At 34.1% G+C, this 21,564-nt stretch overlaps 1 protein-coding gene across 1 annotated transcript; it reads right to left on the bottom strand.

The window, feature by feature from the left end:
* Positions 1–705: 705 nt before the first annotated feature.
* On the bottom strand, positions 706–16,051 carry LOC123702698 (serine/arginine repetitive matrix protein 2-like). The gene is made up of 14 exons (XM_045650478.1): positions 15,921–16,051; positions 15,074–15,241; positions 14,137–14,302; positions 13,310–13,408; positions 13,020–13,085; positions 12,797–12,872; positions 11,946–12,580; positions 7,340–7,548; positions 4,673–7,146; positions 3,302–4,445; positions 2,924–2,990; positions 2,608–2,688; positions 2,363–2,438; positions 706–2,103 (listed from the first exon to the last, which is right to left on the bottom strand). The coding sequence occupies exons 2-13, from the start codon at positions 15,239–15,241 to the stop codon at positions 2,392–2,394; spliced, it is 5,232 nt and encodes a 1,743-aa protein (XP_045506434.1). The 5' UTR covers positions 15,921–16,051; the 3' UTR covers positions 706–2,103; positions 2,363–2,391.
* Positions 16,052–21,564: the final 5,513 nt, after the last annotated feature.

The raw sequence follows: 21,564 nt of genomic DNA, 5'->3' as shown, positions 1-21,564 counted from the left end.
GCCCGTCCCCGGCAACGTGTAGCGTGAATTCTTAATGTACCTACTTGCGATTATGTGAACAGTGAAATGGTGGTGAAATGCGTTTCGTGACAACACAGAACACTCAGCACGAATATTTCGGCGAGTAACCACGCGAATGGCGGACAGGAATGTGTGAACGTACTCGCTTTTCGCGTTTTTGAAATAACACTAGATTGACTTTTTTCAAAATATTTTTATAGCAGCAAGTGAGCAAGCTGACTACATAATGTTATTATATACCATTAAATCACGAAATCCATGAGATATTTTAAATAGAAAAAATGCGAACGCGAGTCGGGTTTTGATCGAATTTTTTCTAAAAAAATATTGTTTATTAAAACTAAATATCAAACGCTTAATTCGTGTTTTTACACATGTTTTTAGCTCAGTTTCGTAGTTATTATAATATCAGACGATGTAGATAGATTCTTTACGGTCCGTTCTGCCAATGGTATTCAGTACTAATTTTTAAGACGATTCACATCAAAAATTTGATACTTAGGCAGGGACCTGGGTTACACCATGTATATTACTTTTGCAATAACAAACATTAGAAATTCAAAAATCTAAAATGTGCGTCCAGAACATAGTTTAAATTGCGCTCTTGAGTCTTGGACCGTAATTAGACGCTCCATATAATAATATGTGGGATATATATGTAATAAAAGGAATAAAACAAAAAAGTAATAATTATCGATTTATTTCAAAATTAACAATATTATAATAGCAATTATCTCACTAGAATTACTTTAACTAAAACACTGTTACAACTCTTTCACATCCCAAAAGTCCACAGATGTCATGATTCTAAAGTGTTTTTATTCGAGCTTTTAAGAATAAGTTCAAACAACTTAGTCTACAATCCACAATGTCTTTTGCAAAATTAAATTTTTAAACAGTTTCCGATAATTATGTTGATAACCAATAACAATTTTCTAGTGTTTTGTATGATGAAAAATTACCTAAAAATATGTGTCTAATTGACTATATTTAACTGTATTGCCAAAGTTATTATTTTAAAATGTCAATTTCTATAAAAATAGTCAAAGAACAGTACAGTAACATTAAATCACTACACGCACCTACATACACAAATATAATTTTCTATAGAATTGGCAACTGGGAATTACAAAAATACAATTTTTTTCGTATACGAACAATTTAAAATACTTTATGAATGCAATATTGTACTTTAATAATTATTGCTAAATGTTTCTATGCTGAAATGTTTTATTCCGTTTTGTTAAACTTACCAATAGCAAACTTACCTATATTTTAATAGTAAAAGCCTAGTTGGGATTTAGAAAAATTATTGCATAAAGGTCACAAATCCTATGATCATTAGACGATACATTTTTGTTTATTTTTGTGTACAACAAACATTTCTTAATTTATGAATTTAATCAAGTTATAGATAAGTTAGAGAACCATGCAATATTTTAGTTTTACGAATTATAACAGCGGAAATTACAATCACAATTATACAATTTCTATTAAATACATTTTTATTTTCGTAGACATAATTTAAAAGCACGTTAAAACTTGACTCACAAAATGTGAGTTCTAATTTTCTATGATATTATTAATAGCACACACAAATTTGGATTTATTGATTATATTGATCAAATATAAAAACACCATATAAGAATACCTAACAATTGAATCAAATTTGAAAGCTTTCATTTCATTTCTAAACATATGTTATAATATATTACTAAACATGTCTTCATAATTATTCTAAAATTAAAAGCAATAATAATGTACAGTCAACATAAAATTGTCTTCTTATCAATGTTATTTATTCAATTATTAACGAATAGATAAATATTTATTAGAAAAATAAAATGAATAATAACTAGTAAAGAAATGAAAAGGAAAAATAATTGTAATGATATAAAATTAGAATGAAACAGTAAAATACTTATTATGAAAAGTAATACATATATATAAAAACAATACCGTTATATGCTGACTGTACTTAGCATGATACATCAAAGAACTTAAAACACAACTATTAAATAAAATAAAAACTAAAACGCAATTGTCTTAACTCTTCACACATACACGGTCATCCATCCGCATCTGTAAATACAAATAAATATCATTAAAATTGTTATTCATATAATATAGAACTTGTGTACAGAGCTCGTGTCAGAAGTGAAACTTCCTTGGTAAGATTCAAAGATATCAAAATCGTCGTCTTACTCCATGACGTGACGGTATTGCCATAACGCGACCTTGAAATTTTTCTCTCTCAACGCGACTAAAGAAAAACTAACTTCAAAATTATATTTTGTTATTCGTCATGATCACTTTTGTTACGAAAGAAAAGATATCTTACCTTAAATAATAAATTTGTACTTGTCGAGGTCAAGAACAAACGCCCCGTCTGCGAGTGCGCGTGTTCTGTTGAGAATCTGAAATTTAAAGTTATATTTAAGCAAATAGGTATTTTTTTCATATTTTTTGTACCCTCAAATAATAGTAGAAACGAAAATTTGAAATCGGACCAGTAGTTCCTGAGATTAGCGCGTTCAAACAAACAAACTCTTCATCTTTATAATATATAGTATAGATATTCCTTACCTTGAACAACTTTGTTTCTTGTCTGTCGCTTGGCTGGACTGTTCACTGTTACTTTTAACTTTTTAGCCCTGCCTCCTGTTTCTGAAATATAAAATATTAAATTAAATTATTTTTCCAAAACCTATCAGTATGCCAATATTTTTAACGCACAAATCGAGCGTGTGCCGAACACACGTGTCAGAAGTGAAACTTCTTTGGCAAGATTCATAGATACAAAATCGTCGCCTTACTCAATGACGTGACGGTATCGCCTTGAAATTTTACTCTCGACGCGCCTAAAGAGGTTTCACTTCAATAAAAATTAATAAAATAGAACCTTTAGCCGGTGACGCGATGGTTTTCCTCTTACGGCCTTCTGTAGGCGGAACACTTTCAGCTTGAGCCTGTAGAAAGAAAAATATTATAATTTACAGTATTTATAAGAAAATAAAAGAAAAATGTTCAATAGTACTCATAAATTGTCATCAATTTAAATACATAGCCATAAGGGACTTAAAATATCGCTACAACTGGTAAAGAAAATAAAATTTCTGTTAAAACTAAATTATTTTAAAACAACTAACTTTAAACCAGGGATCTGTCACTTTAACAGTTGTCTATGTGAAATATGACAAAACCAGATTAAAGAGAACTCGCGCTTAAAGTTAAACCCTGTCTAAAGGTTTTTGTGCTAAGACAGAATATATTTTATTACCTTCTTTCCTCTCGTAGGTCTCTTTACAACCGGTTCTTCTATTTTCTCCTCACTCTTATTAGCTTGATTCCTGCGAGTTCTCTTTGGTTGTACTTCATCTGCACTTTGACTTTTCACTAACATTTTCCCTTTAGGCTTAACATTTTCTACAGCAGGAATTACAGTTGTATTATTCCTACGCGATCTTTTAGGCTCAACAACTGTTTCTTCTGCTTTTACATCTGTTTCTTCTGCCTTTTTATTAATTTTTTTCTCTGTTACATTTGATTTATTAGCTGCTCTACCGCGTTTTGGTTTTTCTTCGATAATAGCTTCTATTTGTACATTTTTGCGTCCACGTTTTACAGGTTCTACAGTTTCATTAACTTCACTTTCAGGTTGTTTCTTACCACGTTTCGGTATTTCTATTTCTTCGACTTTAGCACCTCGTCTAGTGCGTTTTGTGGTTTCTACTTCTGGAAGCTCTTGTGTTTTATTTGTTTTTGCGTTTTTAGCTTCTTTCGGTTCTTCAATTTGTACTTTCTTTCCTCGTTTAGGTTTCTCTTCAACTATTTCAACCACTTTTCGACCTCTCTTTGGTTTTTCTTCGATTACAACTTCATCAGCTTTACGCCTAGTGCGTCTTACAGGAGATGGCTTAGGTATTACTACTGTAACTTTAGATTTCTGTCTTCTTGTAGTTGTAGGTTCTACGGCATCTAAATCCTGTTTAGTTGAGTTTCTAGTCTGTTTCTGTGGTTTGGCAATTGGAGCTTTTTTAGTTATTACAAGTGATTGTCTTCGATTTATAGTATTGGGGATAGACTGTCTAGCTTTGGAAGCCTTTGCTTTTACTGGAGTTAATTTAGCTTTGCCTCTCGTTCTTCTTGGTGGTAATTTTGTTTCAGGCGTTTCTTTAGTTGGAGAAGGTTGAACATTTTCTACCTCAGTATCTTGAATATTTGTTTGTTTTGTTATTTTCTCTTTGACTATTTTTGATTTAGGTTCTTTTTTAATTTTCGATAAAGCTTGTAATTTACTGCCGCGAGCTTTTCTAGGAGAGAGATTTTTCGGGCTCTCGATTTTGGTATTATTGGCTTTGGTTCTTCGTTTCTTTGGCTCTGGTTGAGCCACTACTGTTGTCGCTTCTGCCATTTGGGATGTACTGTAAAACACAAGAAACCATATAAAAGAGCTTTTATTATTTATGAGGCATCTTGAAAATAACTGTTACGTAATATGATTAAATATAAATTAGAATGCAGTTGAAAAAATTACAATTGATGAATTATAAAGAGATTGAGGTTATTTTAAATTTATGTTAATATGCTATGATGAATAGAATTATATTATTTATGAAGTTTTGCAATCAATTTTATAGAATTCACTTACCCGGCAGTAGCGTCAGCAAGTAGAGCTATGGGAGAAACGCGTCCCAACTCTGACGCATTCATAGTTGCGTTCTGTCCCTTCATTGGAGTCGAATGCACGACCCTTTTCTTTATCGGCAACCTTGCTTTACTCTCATTATTACTCTTATTCACTAGAGATCGCTTCTTAATCGGTAAAGTGTGTTCACTGTATACTTGTAGTTGCTTCGGTTTCTGATTTTCCAACCATTCTTCAACATTCGTCGTAATCAACTCTATCGAATCGTGCAAAGATTTCGCTTTACGCGTATTTACCTTCGGCTTTGGCTTTTGACCGCTCGCCGCTTTAGTATATGTACGTAATGGCGGTTTACCCATTAACAAATCGAATGTAGTATCCAAGTTACTTTCATGGAATAATTGCTCTATTCCACTGACGTCACTCTGATACTTCTGTTTCTCAAGCCTAAACATTCGTTTAACACCGCGTACGTCAGTCAAGTCGTTTTTAGGTGAACGTATTTGTAAAGCATCCTTCACGCCAGAAGCGTTCCTCAAATCGTTGCGAGGACTGCTTTTGAATAGATTTTTAATTCCACCCACGTCTTCTAATGTGTTCTTTGGCGATCTTTGCTTTCTCGTTGATTTGAACACAGTTTTTACCGCGGACACTCGACGTAAGTCATTTCTTGGTGATTGCATAAATAATTCTTTAATTCTAACGTCGCTCAGGCTATTTCTTGGCGCTTTAGCAAATGTAGCTTTAACCCCCGATACGTTTGTCAAATCGTTCTTAACAGATCTTCTGTTTCGCGGTGTTCGGAGCAACCCTTTAACGCCACGAACGTTACGCAAGTCATTTTCTGGAGTATTTTTTGCGAATAATCGCTTGATGCCTTCTAAATTAGGGCTGCTACTTGGTGTTGTTAGGGGACTGACGAAAACATCGGCTGTGACATTCTGCGTTTGGTTCATGATAGAGTTATCTGGAGTCCTGCCCGTTAACGCCGTAGTCTGTCTCGTCTGTTTTCTCGGTATATCGTAGTCATCATCGAACAACTGATGTCTCGAAAACTCTGTCATGCTTTGTGACAGTTTCCTTTTCACTGGACTGTTGAATAATTGTTTAACTATGTCCGAATCGTTCAAATTATCTATTATAGAGCGTTTGGATAGTGGTTTCTTTGCAGTTGAATGCTTATTCTTCACTCCTTCCGGTTCAGGTATAAAGGCGCTTGTCGGTGTGACTATTCCACTTTCATCTTGATTTCTTCTTGCAGTTCTTCTTATAGTAAATGATTTTGATTTCACATCGCTCTGCTTACGTCTAGAACGAATTACGCCTATAGTTTTTCTCTTAACATTGATTTTAATTCCTTTTTTACTATATGACTGGGAAGCAATCGATCCTTGACTGGAATCCAAAAGACTCTGTATACTTAACACAGGAGTAGTACATTCTTCATTGTTTGGCTCATTTTCTGGTGTGATTGTCCCGTCTTGATTCGACGATATATTGACGGACAAACTTTTAGGCACGAAAGGACTAGCCGTTGTTTTCGACGTCCTCCTAGATGTTCTTGGGGAATCATCATCATCCAATAATAATAAGTCACTATCGTTAATTCTAGATCGACTACGAGATGCTCTAGATTTGCGCGTGCTATTAAACGGTCTAAAGTTCTCGTCATTTTCAGGAGTAATCATAGATGCAGATTGTACTGAGGCTTTAGAATCGGATAGAGGCGTTTTCGTTGGAGGCGCTCTATTATATGGCGTGCTAGACGTCATAGTGGGGTCTATAGATTTGGAAATTCTACTACTGCTACGCGGAGTACCAAAGGTTGGTGTGGAGGCTACCGAATTATATTCAGAAACTCCATTCGAATCGACCGACACTAAATCCACTATAGAATAAGATTCGACATTCGACGTGCGCGGGCTCAAAGTTTTTGTCTGATTAGCTACTGTGGTACTCCAACTCTGTTCGGAAACAGTTTTAGTAAATCTACGCGATAATCTCGACACATTCGATTGCTCTAACGCCTTCTGCATTATAAGAGAACTTCTTGACGAGTTTCTTGAGCGCGGTGATTCAGGAGTTATTGTTTCATCGTTCTGTTCAATAGATTGGTTCATTGGACTGCCCACTGCGTTCTCAATGATACGACTACTCCTAGAATGGATTGATCTTCGCGGCGACGGCGATGATAGACTCGTGTCTGAGTAATGCAAACTAACATCCGAAACGCTTTCGTTCGACATATTTGTCGTGTCGATCGTGACGATATCGGACTGTCGTGTCTCGTTTTCCAAATTGCTCAAGTCAAATTTGATGGATTCAGTCTTTCTGTTATGGTTCTTTGGGTTTTTCAGCGCCGATTTCTTTGGGCTCGGTAGCGGTGGAGATCTCTCAGATATAGACGCTTTGGAACGACGCGACGAACTCCTTCTTTGCGTGGATACGTCCGAGTCGTTTATTTCTAAAACGGAAACCTGAAAATACAAAAAATAACTCTTACACATGGAAATAATTAACACAAAACAAAACTATTATGCCTTAATCAATGTTTTATAAACTTTCACTAATTACGAAAAGGACATAATCATCACGAAATACGTAGAATCGATCATTTAAAAAATGACTAACATTAATTAAACAAATAAAATAAAAACAAAAATTACTCACGCTAGAGTTCCGATTAGCGCTTTTTCTTGAGCCCTGCGAATAATTACTAGATCTCTTCGGCGTGATAACAATATTACTGCCTCTACTACTACGGGGTGTTTTCCTCACTGGGGTCGGTTTCGTCACGACAATCGACACTTTACTCGTGTTAGGCGATTTAGATTTTGTGTGACGGGTCATGAGCATAATCGCCGCTTGCTTCGTGTGATCTAATGATGAGAGAACGTAGTGTTTTAATGTACGGAACATTGTGAGTATCATGTTGAAGGTGTTAATAATTGTTAAATACCAATAAAATAATGTATATTAGACAATAAAAACAAATTTGGAGACAGTTGAAAGTATTGCTAAACAGTTATAATTATAAATATAAATAAATGCAATAGATAGTACTTAGTATAATTAATCTTACAAATACATTTTTTTTTTCAAAAGTAAAAGTTAATATTTATTATTATAAAATAAATATATAAACTAAATGCACTTATTTCAGGATTATAATATATTTATATATACGAATGTAGCTATCAACTTAAGAGAGATGACTGAAAATTGAAAGACTATTGCAAAATAAACGAGGTGCATGACCGAAACTTGATGCATGAATAGTTTTACATTAGTCATCCATTGAGATAATATTATTAATATGGAGACGATACCGCCTACATCACTTATGTTCCACTCAACATACGTCATGTGGCGTAACTGCACTCAGTCGCTTGCTCGCTCATTGGCGCGAACGTCACGCTCATTTTTTATTTGTTTTAAAGTGAAACGCATCAAATATGCCTACGTGTGTGTTACGATATTGGACAAATAATACAAAGAATACCGAAAAGTGCAAAGGAATAACTTTTCATCAGTAAGTAACTAGATAATAATTTTTAAAACTTAGTTAGAGCAAAATTTTTGGCGGGCGACATTTTGTCATAGATTAAAAATTTAAGATATGACATTGGGCATGAAATAAGTGTTGTTAGTAATATTTGCTGGCGTATATTTTTATAGTATAAAATAATAATTTTACATATTTAGAAAAGCATAGACTGGTTGTTAATTGAAAAAGGTGAAATCATGAAATATGGAAATCAATTACTCAATCACCATTTTTTTTTTGTTAATTGATTTTAATCAAGTTTTTAATTGATATTGTATAAGCTACTGACTTGAACGTGTAATTGAATTATTATTTATTTATCTGCACTAATATTATAAAGAGGAAAACTTTGTTTGTTTGTTTGATTGTAATTAATAGGCTCATAAACTACTGGACCGATTTTGATGAAAAGAGAATGCCCATTTTTGGTACTGGTTTTTCTCATGCATCAAGACAACAATACTATTAAAAAAAATCTCGGCAATTTAGAGGCCTTCTTACCATCGGAAAATATATTTTGAACAGGGAATGTTTTGTAAAATCTAATATGACATGTAATTGTTTAGATCCGTTATTATAGATTTAGTGTCCATTACCGGTTACCACGGTAACCAAGCGGTAACTTATTACATTTACTATGGTAAATAGCTATGTATTAATATCGATTATTGTTTTCATTGAATTACAAAAAAAATCAATTAACATAAAATCACTCTTTAAGGTATTGTTTATACACTGTAGGTTGTTTTAACAAAGATAGTGAAGTAAAATAATATAAATATGTATATATAAAAAAAATATTATTATGACATAGCTTGGTAGGTAACCAGTTATTTCTTATTTGTTTCTTTCTTCGAATATGTAGTGAAAAAATGATTCAAACAACAACAGCAACAACAACATGTAAACCGAATAAAAACTCAATTGGCATTTTTTAAGTATATATTTAGGTTTTCTTGAAATCCGTCCCGGAAGATTTCTGGTGCCTACCTACACTAGCCGATGAACAGATAGACTTTGTCTGAAAGCATAAGCTCTACGCATAGATTAAATATGTTAATCGAAAAATAACCTTTGGACGATAAAATGTTACCTAAATCACACATAAACCTAACTAAATCGGGGTTATTTAAGTTTTGAGGTTATTTCACATTTTTCTCAATATCTTGAAAACCCCTGTTTTTATCACAAAAAAATCAATTGGTAAAAATCTTTTGAATATCGAAGAACCCTCCAAAACCACTCTGGCATTGACGCAACACTGTAGAATGTGGTCCATACTTTCATGGGCATTCTCCTTTGGCACAGACAATCTTAAGACCCTGAGAAAGAACATAGGCTACTTTTTATTGCGAAATATGTGCCACGGGCGAAGCCGGGGCGGACCGCTAGTTCAGAGATAAGTAATTAATATTTTTTCTATTCAAGGTTTCCATGTCTGGGCCGTGAAGAAAGGGAAAAATTATTTTTTTTTTCTAAAAAAAGGCTCAATTTGTAAGGAATAAAACTTCCCATAGCCCTGACTGAACCTAAAACACGAAAAAAATTAAATTATTCCATATGACGTCACTATTTACATCATCTTATATTATATGCCAGATATTGTTAGCCCCGCGTAGTAAAGTCAGTTTATACCTAAAATAAATATTAAGTAAGTACAAAGACATCGCATAATCTATGACTGTCTAGCCGTCATTCGCGCGCCCCGCGCCGCCTCGCTTGGCGCACAGATTTTGTTCGTGGTGTCTGCTCCATATTAATATTATCTCAATGTAGTCATCGCTTTCTTTTTGTACTTTTCACGGAATAAACTTGTATTTATTGTTATCGAGAACGGCGTTCTGTCGCGACGCTTAGGCACGGTCCATAGTTAATTTTATACCTACATAATATTATTCCTGAAACTGTCCTAATACAAACTTTTTTATATATTTCACGATATTTCTTAACCAAAAGTCAAGACCAACTAGGTGCTTTACTAATGAAAAAGTTTTTTGTTGTTTTTAGACAGTGATTACGAAATACATAATTTAACTCCACCTACAGAGAACATACTTACAGATACTATGTAATAAGTTTAGTCGTCGAAAAAAAGACAATGACATTCAAGTTTATTTGTAGGGTATAGGTGGGTTAAACTAATCCAATACGAAAAAACAGAGACAATAAAACGTGACAAAAATAACTATAAAATTATTAAACGGAAATTAAATAAAACAATGGAAATTCTTAATTCGGAACATATTTTTAAGATAATCATTGTTAATATTAATTTTAATATTACAAAACAGTTTCGTATTATTTAAGTTACAAGATTAATTATTTAATCCTATTAAAAATAGCTAAAAAATAAAGTATATAGTTATAAAATGTATCTCTTTATATTCTTTCAAAAATAATCGATCTGTATGACAAAGCCTTAAACGGAAAATAAAAACGCGCAAAGGACAATGTTAAGGCTAATTTATGCCAAAACAAGTTCATTTCATGATAACCAAACTGTAATTAAAGTATTTTCCGATTTTTTTTTTTTACAAACAAAAAGTTTCGTGTTTGTAATTTAAAAAGTAGGTCATCCTACGAAGTTTAGAAAAAACTATTATATTTGATTTTAGTTGTATACATATTTGTTAATTGTATACATATTACAATTGACTGGGATCATTAATAAAATTATATTTTATATGAAAGTTTTGTAAGTATTAGCTTTAAAAATAAAGATACTTTTATTCTGTATATATTCGTTAATTTTCGATTGTTTTCATTTCTTATTCTCACAATTATATACCGAAGGTTATTTATATTAGTAGATGACTCATGAATATAAAAACGTCCTCTAGATGATCTAGATGACATATAAAGTGAATAAATAGCAATAAATTAAATAATTATAAATACATATTAAATTAATACATATTCATACATATTAAAAATCAATATAAGCGTATATATTTTATAAGACTTTGTAAATTATAACCTCAGTCTTCAGCATGCGAGATTTCTTTCAACTAATTTACTGTCTAGTTGGCGCGCCAATTTTTTTTCCACTGTTATGTCATTTCAAGTGACAGCTGTCAACTGTTGTTTACTTTTTTGTGACATATTTTGTTTTTAATTAGTGTTGCCAGTATATTTTGCAATAATTTGGGAAATTCGGCCGGTATGTTTTTTTTTATGTATGTACACCGATTACCGAGGTTTCTGAACCGATTTACGTGATTCTTTTTTTGTTCGATGCGGGATGGTGTCGAATTGGTCCCATAAAAATTTTATTCGGATAGGCCCAGTAGTTTTTATTTCATGAGCATTTTTGTCTTTAGATATTTGTAAATGTTGCAAGTGCAAGTTTGAAGTCGGCTGTTTTTAACGCAGTTATCACTTGTTAATATTATAATTTTTATATGCATAGTTTTATTTTATTTCTTATAAAAAATTATTAGCAATTTAGTTTTCATCTGCATTATCATTACATCTATATTTTCACAATTGGCATAATGATAATGTATAATATGAATTACCTATATAAAAGTAATATGTATATTATACATGTACCTACATAATATTAAGTGGATATCTCATATTGTCCACTTATGTAATGTGACTAATGATATTGAGAACAAAACAAAAATAATTGATTCATCTTTTTTTTTGTATAGTACTTGTGTGATTTCGAGTAAACTTTATCTATTCTTTAGCCTTTAAAAAAATTAATAATAATAAAATTCTTACCTATAGATGTAGGAGCTTCAATTTTAACTGGTCGATTGTGTGTCTTCCTTAACACAGTCAGTCTCAACGATGTGTCTTTACGTTCATTCGCTCGCGACGTTGTGAGTGACGGCCGCGTAACTCGCAACGACCTACTCTGTATCGGTGTGAGAGACGGCCGGGTGTTTCTTACGGAACGATTCTGCGGTGTGAGCAATGGTCGGGACCTCACTGAACGGTTTTGCGGTGTGAGTGTCGCCCGTCGAGGGGTAATTGTTTCTCGTTTGTTCGACTGTGTGAGCGACGACCTTGCACTTTGCGGTGTGATAGTCTCTTGGCTTGAATCAATCTGTGTGATCGTTGCTCTTGTACGCGCCGGTGTGATAGACGCCCTGGCACTTTGCGGCTTCGGTGTGATCGAAGCTCTTGAACTTTGCTTCGGTGTGATCGACGCTCTTGAACTTTGCGGCCTCGGTGTAACGCTGGTGTCGAAGTTCGAGTTTGTTGTCCGAGCTCGCGTCGGTGTGAGTGCGGCCGGCGAGTTGCGTGTTCGCGCCGGTGTGAGCGACGCCCGCGTGCTCTTGCGCAGCTCTATCCATTGCGATGCTTTTGTTGTACTCGCTTGCGGGCTCTTAGGACTCGGACGAGTGGATTTCCTGCAAAAAATATGGTTTTATCAATGATCGAACAATAAAAAATGGCAAATGGATGCTATAATAGTGAAACAAAACATGCATACTACATCATCCTTTGTAACCTTTGCAAATAAGTGCAAGTTTTTAACAAACCACATTTAAATTCAGGGTCATTTAAAAAACAAACTAACTTATTATAATAAACTATAACTTAATGTAAATTTTATTTCATATTACCTTGTCGGTTCTGGCGTGGAATGCGCGCTAGATAGATCACTATTCGCTGGCGTCCAGTTTTGTGGGGTTTTATCACCTAAACAAATAAAATTGTATAAAGAAAAAGAGAAAAATCAATCATCACAATTTTCAAACCCCAATTTTACACAATCACCAATATGCAAATTATATAACCAATAATTATTATAGTAAGATTCACAATAAAAAAATTCATATACTATACCATTGTTACTGCCAGTTTCTCTCCTCTGCGGCTGGACGATGGCCACTTGCTTCATGCTAGTTGAAGCTGTAAACATTTACATTTTTAAACACTATATTTACTTATTTAAACACTTTTGAACTTATTTGTCACTTTAACAGACAGATAGAAACAAAACACACCCAAAAGTTGTAAAACCTTTAATTACCACCATTTACAGCTTCTGTTTAGCTTATCCATAAAATAGTAAGAAGCTAGTATTGAAACAGTCCTTAAGGAAATTTTTGATTTTATAAAAAAAATTCAATTACCGGGCATAGACGCTCTATGAGAGTGTACTATCACATTAGTCGCTGTCGGTTCGCTGGGTCGAACCCGCCGCGACCTGCCTCGACCGGCGCGACATAGTGCTACAGAAATAATATTTAGTTTATCTTTAGAGGATATTAAAATAGGAAAAATTATACATCATAAACTGATAAATAGATAGTAAAAATATATTAAAAGCTTCAGGATTATATCTCGAGAACGGCTGAACCGATTTCAATAATTCTTTTTTTATTATATTCCTTGAAGTACGAGGATGGATCTTATGTAGAGAAAACGTAAACATGTACCACGGGCGAAGCCGGGGCGGACCGCTAGTTGTATATAAATTTGTTATTTTTACAATGTATCGTTTTAGACATTGAATTTGCGCCAACGCGTACTCTTTCAACATTCCTTACAATAAGGGTTGCCTGGAAGAGATTGCTCTTGAGCAATAAGGCCGCCTTTTCATGCATATATTATGCCCATGTGTTATTATTATATAAAACTAGCTTATCGCCCGCGGCTTCGCCCGCTTTGTCTAAAACCTAATCAATTATATACTAAAACCTTCCTTTTGAATCACTATATCTATTAAAAAAAACCACATCAAAATCCGTTGCGTAGTTTTAAAGATTTAAGCATACAAAGGGACATAGGGAAATAGGGACATAGGGACAGAGAAAGCGACTTTGTTTTATACTATGTAGTGATTATGGTCTAAGTTTGTTTGCTGGTATGTATGTAACTATGTACAATAAAGCATACATAAATAAAAAAGTGGGTGGGTGTGAAGCTAGTAATAAATAATAAATACAAATAAACTCACCGGGCTGTGCCGAGTGCGTGCCGGGTCGTCGCCGCCCCGGGTCCGCGTACTCCCAGCGCAGGTGCCGGCCGCCGAGCGAGATCACATCACCGTGCCGCAGCGCAGCCACGCTCACCGCTGCACCGTTCACCAGCGTCTCACCCTCCGAGACGCTTTGCACTACCGTCTGGTGTATGAGAATAGCATTCATTATCAATCCTACTAATATTGATTAATCTATACTAATATCATAAACCTGAAGAGTTTGTTTGTTTGTTTGTTTGAACGCGCTAATCTCAGGAACTACTGGTCCGATTTGAAAATTTCTTTCAGTGTTAAATAGCCCATTTATCGAGGAAGATTATAGGCTATATATCATCACGTTAAGAGATACAGGAGTCGAGCACTGCGGGTAAAACCGCTGGGCACAGCTAGTTGTGTTATAAATGCAAACATTAGTGTGGATGGATGTTTGTTACTCTTTTGTGCAAATATTACTGAACTGATTACAATGAAATTTGGTATGTAGCTGAAAACCCAGAATAAGACATAAGTTACTTTCTTATTCCGGAGATCCCACAGAAACGGGAACTATGCTGGGAAATGCGAGCAAAGCAAAGCCGCGAACCGTAATCTAGTTATACAAACAATAAAACATTTTGGACAAACAACCACACATTTTTAATAATTATGTTAAGTAAGAATAATAAGGATTTATAGAGAACAAAAATTTGTGTAATAAAAGATTCTATTCAAAGTGGGTGAATTCAGACTATGTATAATCTATTTGTGAACTTCTACCATTTTTGTGTAATAGTTACAAAAATCCTTCAAAAATCATAATTAATACATACACTTCATGAAACATATTTGTCAAGTTAAGAAAACATAGTAGAATACATTACAATACACACATGTACTATTATCATAAATCTCACACTTAAACATTTAAAAATACCTGGTTAGCATGCACAACAACGGTAGCATGGTGTGGGCTAACAGTTGGCAGCATCACACGTATATCGCACGCCGGATCTGTACCCAGGGTGGCCAAGCCCTCGGACAGGGGATACTGCTTAACATCGCGACCCGCGCGGTCTAACACCACGAGCCGCCCGCCTGACATCTATATAACAAGTAGAATGTGTAGATAGTGATAGCTATTATTAATTTATTCATGCAATGTTTTATGTGTGATAATAACTTGTATATGCACATGCTATGTTTTAATTCGTGAACAGGCTCAGATATTAATACCTATAGATGTGCTTCTATAGACTCGGAAAATAGTGAGGCATAACATAAAACTAACTAAAAATTAACAAAGTATTAAATATATTAGAACTTTAGTTATACCTAACTTGTAAGTAAACAACGTAAGGATATAAAAAAGACATGCGTTTATCAAATTAGACGCTCATCACACGAAACATTTTTATAAATCAGTTACCTGAGCTTAAAAACAAGTTCACAAACTTAGGGTAAATTGTCTAACAACCAACTTTGTTTTCTTATAAAATCGAAAATAAATATAATTAGTGACAAGTTACACAAAAATGGAGGTATTGTGGATAGTGGATACCAAACAAAAATAATGTTTCCCGCCAATAACTCCCGATAAAACAACTTTATTATTTCTGACCAGAAAAAACAATCATAAAGACCGGTAAATACTTCTCAGATTTCTATTAATTTTGTTTCACGTTCTGTAGAAATGATAATTATAAATTCATAAAAATGAATAATATTTTGAAAATGTAATGAAGCGTGTGCACTGTCGCTAATTAAAGTTAATTTATACTTACTTATACCCAATAACGATTTATATCACGGTTTAGTAAGCACAATGTAAAATATTTTAATAAAACCACATTGGGCACGTTTAATATTAAACACAATCGCTCACAATTATTCACAATGCTCAAAATTATTTAATAATGGCGTCGGCATCAAAAGTCAAAACTGAAAAAACGTTTGAGAATTTATTTGTCTTGTCAATGTCAAAAAATTAAAACAGTGTTCGATAGTCTATGGATGTTTGTTTTTTACAAAAAATCTATAAAAATCACAGCTAAATAGATAAAATAATTAATGATAATGATTATATTAGTTTCTTTCCACACTGGTTCAACATCAAAAGCAATGGCTTTTATCCAAGATTTTTTATTTTGGAACTTTATATTTTATGAATAAAAGAAATCAAAAATTTTCTTCATTGATCCTCCTCATAAAAAAAAATTTGGTGCGCATAATGGTGCGAAACGGAAAAATGTTACGCGTAACGAAAAAAAGTTATACTAAATTTTTTTCCAACCCCGTTAAAAAAGTTGCGTTTCAATAAAATATCTACATCTGTGATCTACATGCAATGAACTGATGAATTGTATACGTTCACAGCTAGTTCACAGTACGATTTAATAATAACCCATTGAGCCCCGAGCGGCCCGATCCGACCACGACACAATAGATTTTCTATTGTTTCAACATTTTTCCCCAATTTTTTCCTTGTTGGCCTTTATTTATTTTTAATTCCGTCTGACAAAATGAAACGTATAATATGAAAAAGGGTGCGATGAATGGAGTCCCTTAAAATATATGCCGTCAGCCGTTGTAATTTAATCCAAATTCAGCCAGAGTTTTTAGAACACGATGTTAGGGTTACAGCAAGAAGCTTATATCTAATACACTGGAGATTGCACTATGAACGTTGACTTGTCACGGGAAGGTATGACCTTGAATGACGCCTGGTTGTTCCTTCATCCCTTTCACACCAACATGCCAAGTTAGGTGTGAAAGGGACAAAAAACAACCAGGCGTCATTCAAGGTCATATCTTCCCATGACAAGTCAACGTTCATAGTGCAATCTCCAGTGTATTAGATATAAGCTTCTTGGGTTACAGAATAACCTTGTTTTTACAGATCATGTGGTGATTATGTCACACGCAAATTGTATTATTTCGCCGTTTACAAATACTCGGCATTTTATGAATGCTGAGGATTTACTTTTTCCAAAATTCTACAAAGAGACGGTCGCGAGCCGACGGAGATCCACTTCGTGGGGCTTGTATTTCTGTGTAGTTAAAAAAAACACAACACAAACCTAACCTAATCTAACCTAACCCACCCTCTTATCCAAACCAAAAACTTCCGATTACGAATTCTCGACATATTACAAATTGCTAAGCGTTTGTAAACGGTGAAATAATACAATTTGACTGCGACAATTTATACCAGTTCTATGAACCTGAATATTTAAAACAAGTTTGAAACCTAATCACATATTTTTAACCGACTTCAAAAAAAAGGAGGAGGTTATCAATTCGGCCGGTATATTTTTTTTTTTTTTTTTTATGTATGTACACCGATTACTCCGAGGTTTCTGAACCGATTTACGTGATTCTTTTTTTGTTCGATGCAGGATGGTGTCGAATTGGTCCCATAAAAATTTTATTCGGCTAGGCCCAGTAGTTTTTATTTTATGAGCATTTTTGTCTGTACTCGATGACTTAATTGGAATGTAGCAAGTAACTTTGATTCACTTCCCGGTAACCGATTGAGCTGAAATTTTGTATAAGTGTGTAAATTGGATAGCGATGAAACATTATCATGACATAGAGCTGATTTGATGATGGAATCGGAAGGTGGCCATAGGAACTCAGTAATATATTGACTCAACTTTATCGAGTTTGGGCTCGTTTGATTCGTGTTGAAAATTACACTAAAAAGTATTAAATAAAATTAACTGCGTTAAAAACAACCGACTTCAAAAACGGAAAAGTAAAAAATAAAAAAGATTTGATATTATTAATTACTACATATTATTTAGATGTGCTATTTATTAAATAGGTTTGATGTCGGTGCACGGGCTTAATACTAAGTGCTTAGTGTTTGGCACCGACTTCAAACCTATTTAATAAATAGCACATCTAAATAATATGTAGTAATTAATAATATCAAATCTTTTTTATTTTTTACTTTTCCGTTTTTGAAGTCGGTTGTTTTTAACGCAGTTATTAAGGGGTACTTTCTTATATAATTTTAAAAACATTAAAACGTAGTATGTTTACTAATATAATATTTAACTTTTTTTCAGAATCCAGACTACCCAGACCTTAAAGCACACCAGGTAGATTATATATCTATTAGATATGTCATTGATTTTAAACAAATTTGAAACCCTGTGATTCTTCTCTTCCATACCAGCTTCTGCCATACAGTGCTGGGCAGTTTTGTGCCACCATCGACAAATTACATCATGTTTACATTGATATAATCGTACTGACATAGGTGGTATATTAATATGACAAAGTACCGTGTTCATCTGTGTTACTCCGGCACCAATAGTCATAATACCGGCCACGATTTCCTCATTCAAATCCATTTTATTTTCCGAATATTTGGAAGATTTTAATTCAAACTTTTTGCTGCACATTCGGCACTTCATATGAAAAGTTGAGTTAAGTCCAGTCCTTTTTTCATTTAACATTTCAACGGTACTTAAATTACAATTAAACATGGTTACTGATTTCTTGAAGCTGTTCCATAAAATAACCTATTTCTACGACCCTTCTACCTGAAACCTGGAACGGTTCTGTTTCCTCATAGTTCTAAAAAGAAAATGGGAAAAAAAATTACTAGTTATTTTTTAAACAAATCAAATCAATATGCATGCATGCAATCAATCAATGCATTATAACTTACGTAAGACATTTCCAAATTGTTGACATCAGAAGTATTACAACTTTGTTGGTCATATGTTTCCGGATGCCCTTCGGGTGTATCATCACGACTACCTTCATCCTTTTGCCTGTGAAAAAAATCCTATGACAATAAATGTTCACAATTATGCATGTATTTTTAATAATCATATATGTACTAACCGATTACACTTTTGAAAGTTACGTTTACAAGCGTGAACTTTCTTACGCGAGCTTCTCCCGAACGGCCTTGGCATCTAAAACAAAAATTGTGTTATAAGAGCTATAGACTATATCACTCTTATAAGATAGCTTTACTCGTTTATTAGTTACAGTCTATAATCATCTATTAGGTCCAGTAGCAGTCTTCGAAGTACACCTGCAGGTCACTCCATCAAGTCCGGAGGTAAGGTCTCGACATAACTAACAAAACGAGCCCAAACTCGGCATACCCAGCTCTACTCGTCTATTAGTTCCAGTAGCAGTCTTCGAAGTACACCTGCTGGTGACTCCATCAAGTCCAGAGGTAAGGTCTCGACATAACTAACAAAACGAGCCCAAACTCGGCATACCTAGCTCTACTCGTCTATTAGTTCCAGTAGCAGTCTTCGAAGTACACCTGCAGGTCACTCCATCAAGTCCGGAGGTAAGGTCTCGACATAACTAACAAAACGAGCCCAAACTCGGCACACCCAGCTCTACTCGTCTATTAGTTCCAGTAGCAGTCTTCGAAGTACACCTGCAGGTCACTCCATCAAGTCCGGAGGTAAGGTCTCGACATAACTAACAAAACGAGCCCAAACTCGGCATACCTAGCTATAGTCGTCTATTAGTTCCAGTAGCAGTCTTCGAAGTACACCTGCAGGTCACTCCATCAAGTCCGGAGGTAAGGTCTCAACATAACTAACAAAACGAGCCCAAACTCGGCACACCCAGCTCTACTCGTCTATTAGTTCCAGTAGCAGTCTTCGAAGTACACCTGCAGGTCACTCCGTCAAGTCAGAAACTAAATATGTAGTTTATAATCCCATAAGTATAAAATACTATAAAAAAAAGACGGGTTGCACTCCGGGAGTGCCGGCAGAAGTGAAAACTTGATTAAGGACGCTATTACGTATTTTTACAAAAACACGCTGTTTTACGGTACCATTTTAATTTAAAGCAATTACACGTGAGAACATAGTAATATCTTAATTTAAAGATAATATATTCAGCTCTACGTTCATCTTATAAAAATTGTACGACGTCATACAAAATTGTCGCTGAAATAAGTTTTTCCCATCACAATAAACGCATAAAATGAAAAAAAAAATGGGGAATTATAAAACGAGCGAACAAAAAAAAACTTTGCGACTGATGATGACATACTGTTTTAATAACTTGAGCGGTATGAATTTGACTAAGCGAAAAATTAACTAAACTGACGACGAATATTGATTTATAATAAAATCCAGAACGAGCTTACAAAAAGTGGATTGTGATAAATCCATTTCAGATATTAAAATTTTATCCGAGCGACTTCATTACTAAGTGAGCGACCATCTTGGAGTTTAGTTTTGACCTCATATTCGTTAATAGCTACCTCAAAAACCATGAAAATAACAACCATCACGAAAAAAGTCAAATTTTCGTCGGCGCCATCTTGGATTTTAGTTTTGACCTCATATTCGTTATTAGCTACCCCAAAAACTATGAAAATGACACCCATGACGAAAATGTGTAAAATTTTCGTCGGCGCCATCTTGAATTTTAATTTTGACCTCATATTGTTTAATAGCTACCCCAAAAACCATGAAAATGACACCCATGACGAAAAGATGTAAATTTTTTGTCGGCGCCATCTTGGATTTTAGTTTTGACCTCATATTCGTTATAAGCTACCCCAAAAACCATGAAAATGACACCCATCACGAAAAAAAGTCAAATTTTCATCAGCGCCATCTTGGATTATAGTTTTGACCTCATATTCGTTAATAGCTACCCCAAAAACCATGAAAATGACACCCATGACGAAAAGATTTCAAATTTTCGTCGGCGCCATCTTGGATTTTAGTTTTGACCTCATATTGGTTAATAGCTACCCCAAAAACCACCCACATTTGCAAATGTGTTTGCTACTTAGGAAAAGTTCAGATTTAAAGATATAGGTAATGTGACGAATTTAATTTATTTCATTCCGACTGTTTCTCGGAATAACATACATTTACTAAGAATTGCATACAATGCCGGTTTTAATATATTGCCGGTAACATAATATTATGTATGATAATAATTCTTAAAAAAGTATTTTATACATTTCTTAAAAAGCTTCGATATTGTATACAATAATACAATTCATATTCAAATTGTTGTAAAATAGTCACCCTTTTTTAAGTTGGTTGAATACACTAAAATACTTATAAGGATCGTACCTAATAATAAAAGTAACAAAATGAATTTTTAAAGTTCCCAGTAATCTTCTGGAATCAATTTCAATAAAAATATAAAAATTCACTTCAAAAAAAAAAAACATCCGTCTTACGCTTTTTCGATCAGGACACGTGACCCTGACGCGAGATTTTATACCCAACGCCGCTAAAGAAGTTTTCACTTCAATAAAATCTTACCTTGTTGTGCCTTGGTTGTCGGTGCAGAATGCGTAAAGGATCAAGTTTGACTATGTCAACTATTTTGTATACGTACAGCGATCTTTTCGTAAACGAGGAGCTGCTTACAAGCGTCACAGTGTCTACTCACAACGGCGGCTGAGCG

This window comes from Colias croceus, chromosome 24 (genome assembly GCF_905220415.1).
Source record: "Colias croceus chromosome 24, ilColCroc2.1".
Lineage (NCBI taxonomy): Eukaryota > Metazoa > Arthropoda > Insecta > Lepidoptera > Pieridae > Colias > Colias croceus.
This window is presented reverse-complemented; position numbering and strand designations above follow the sequence as displayed.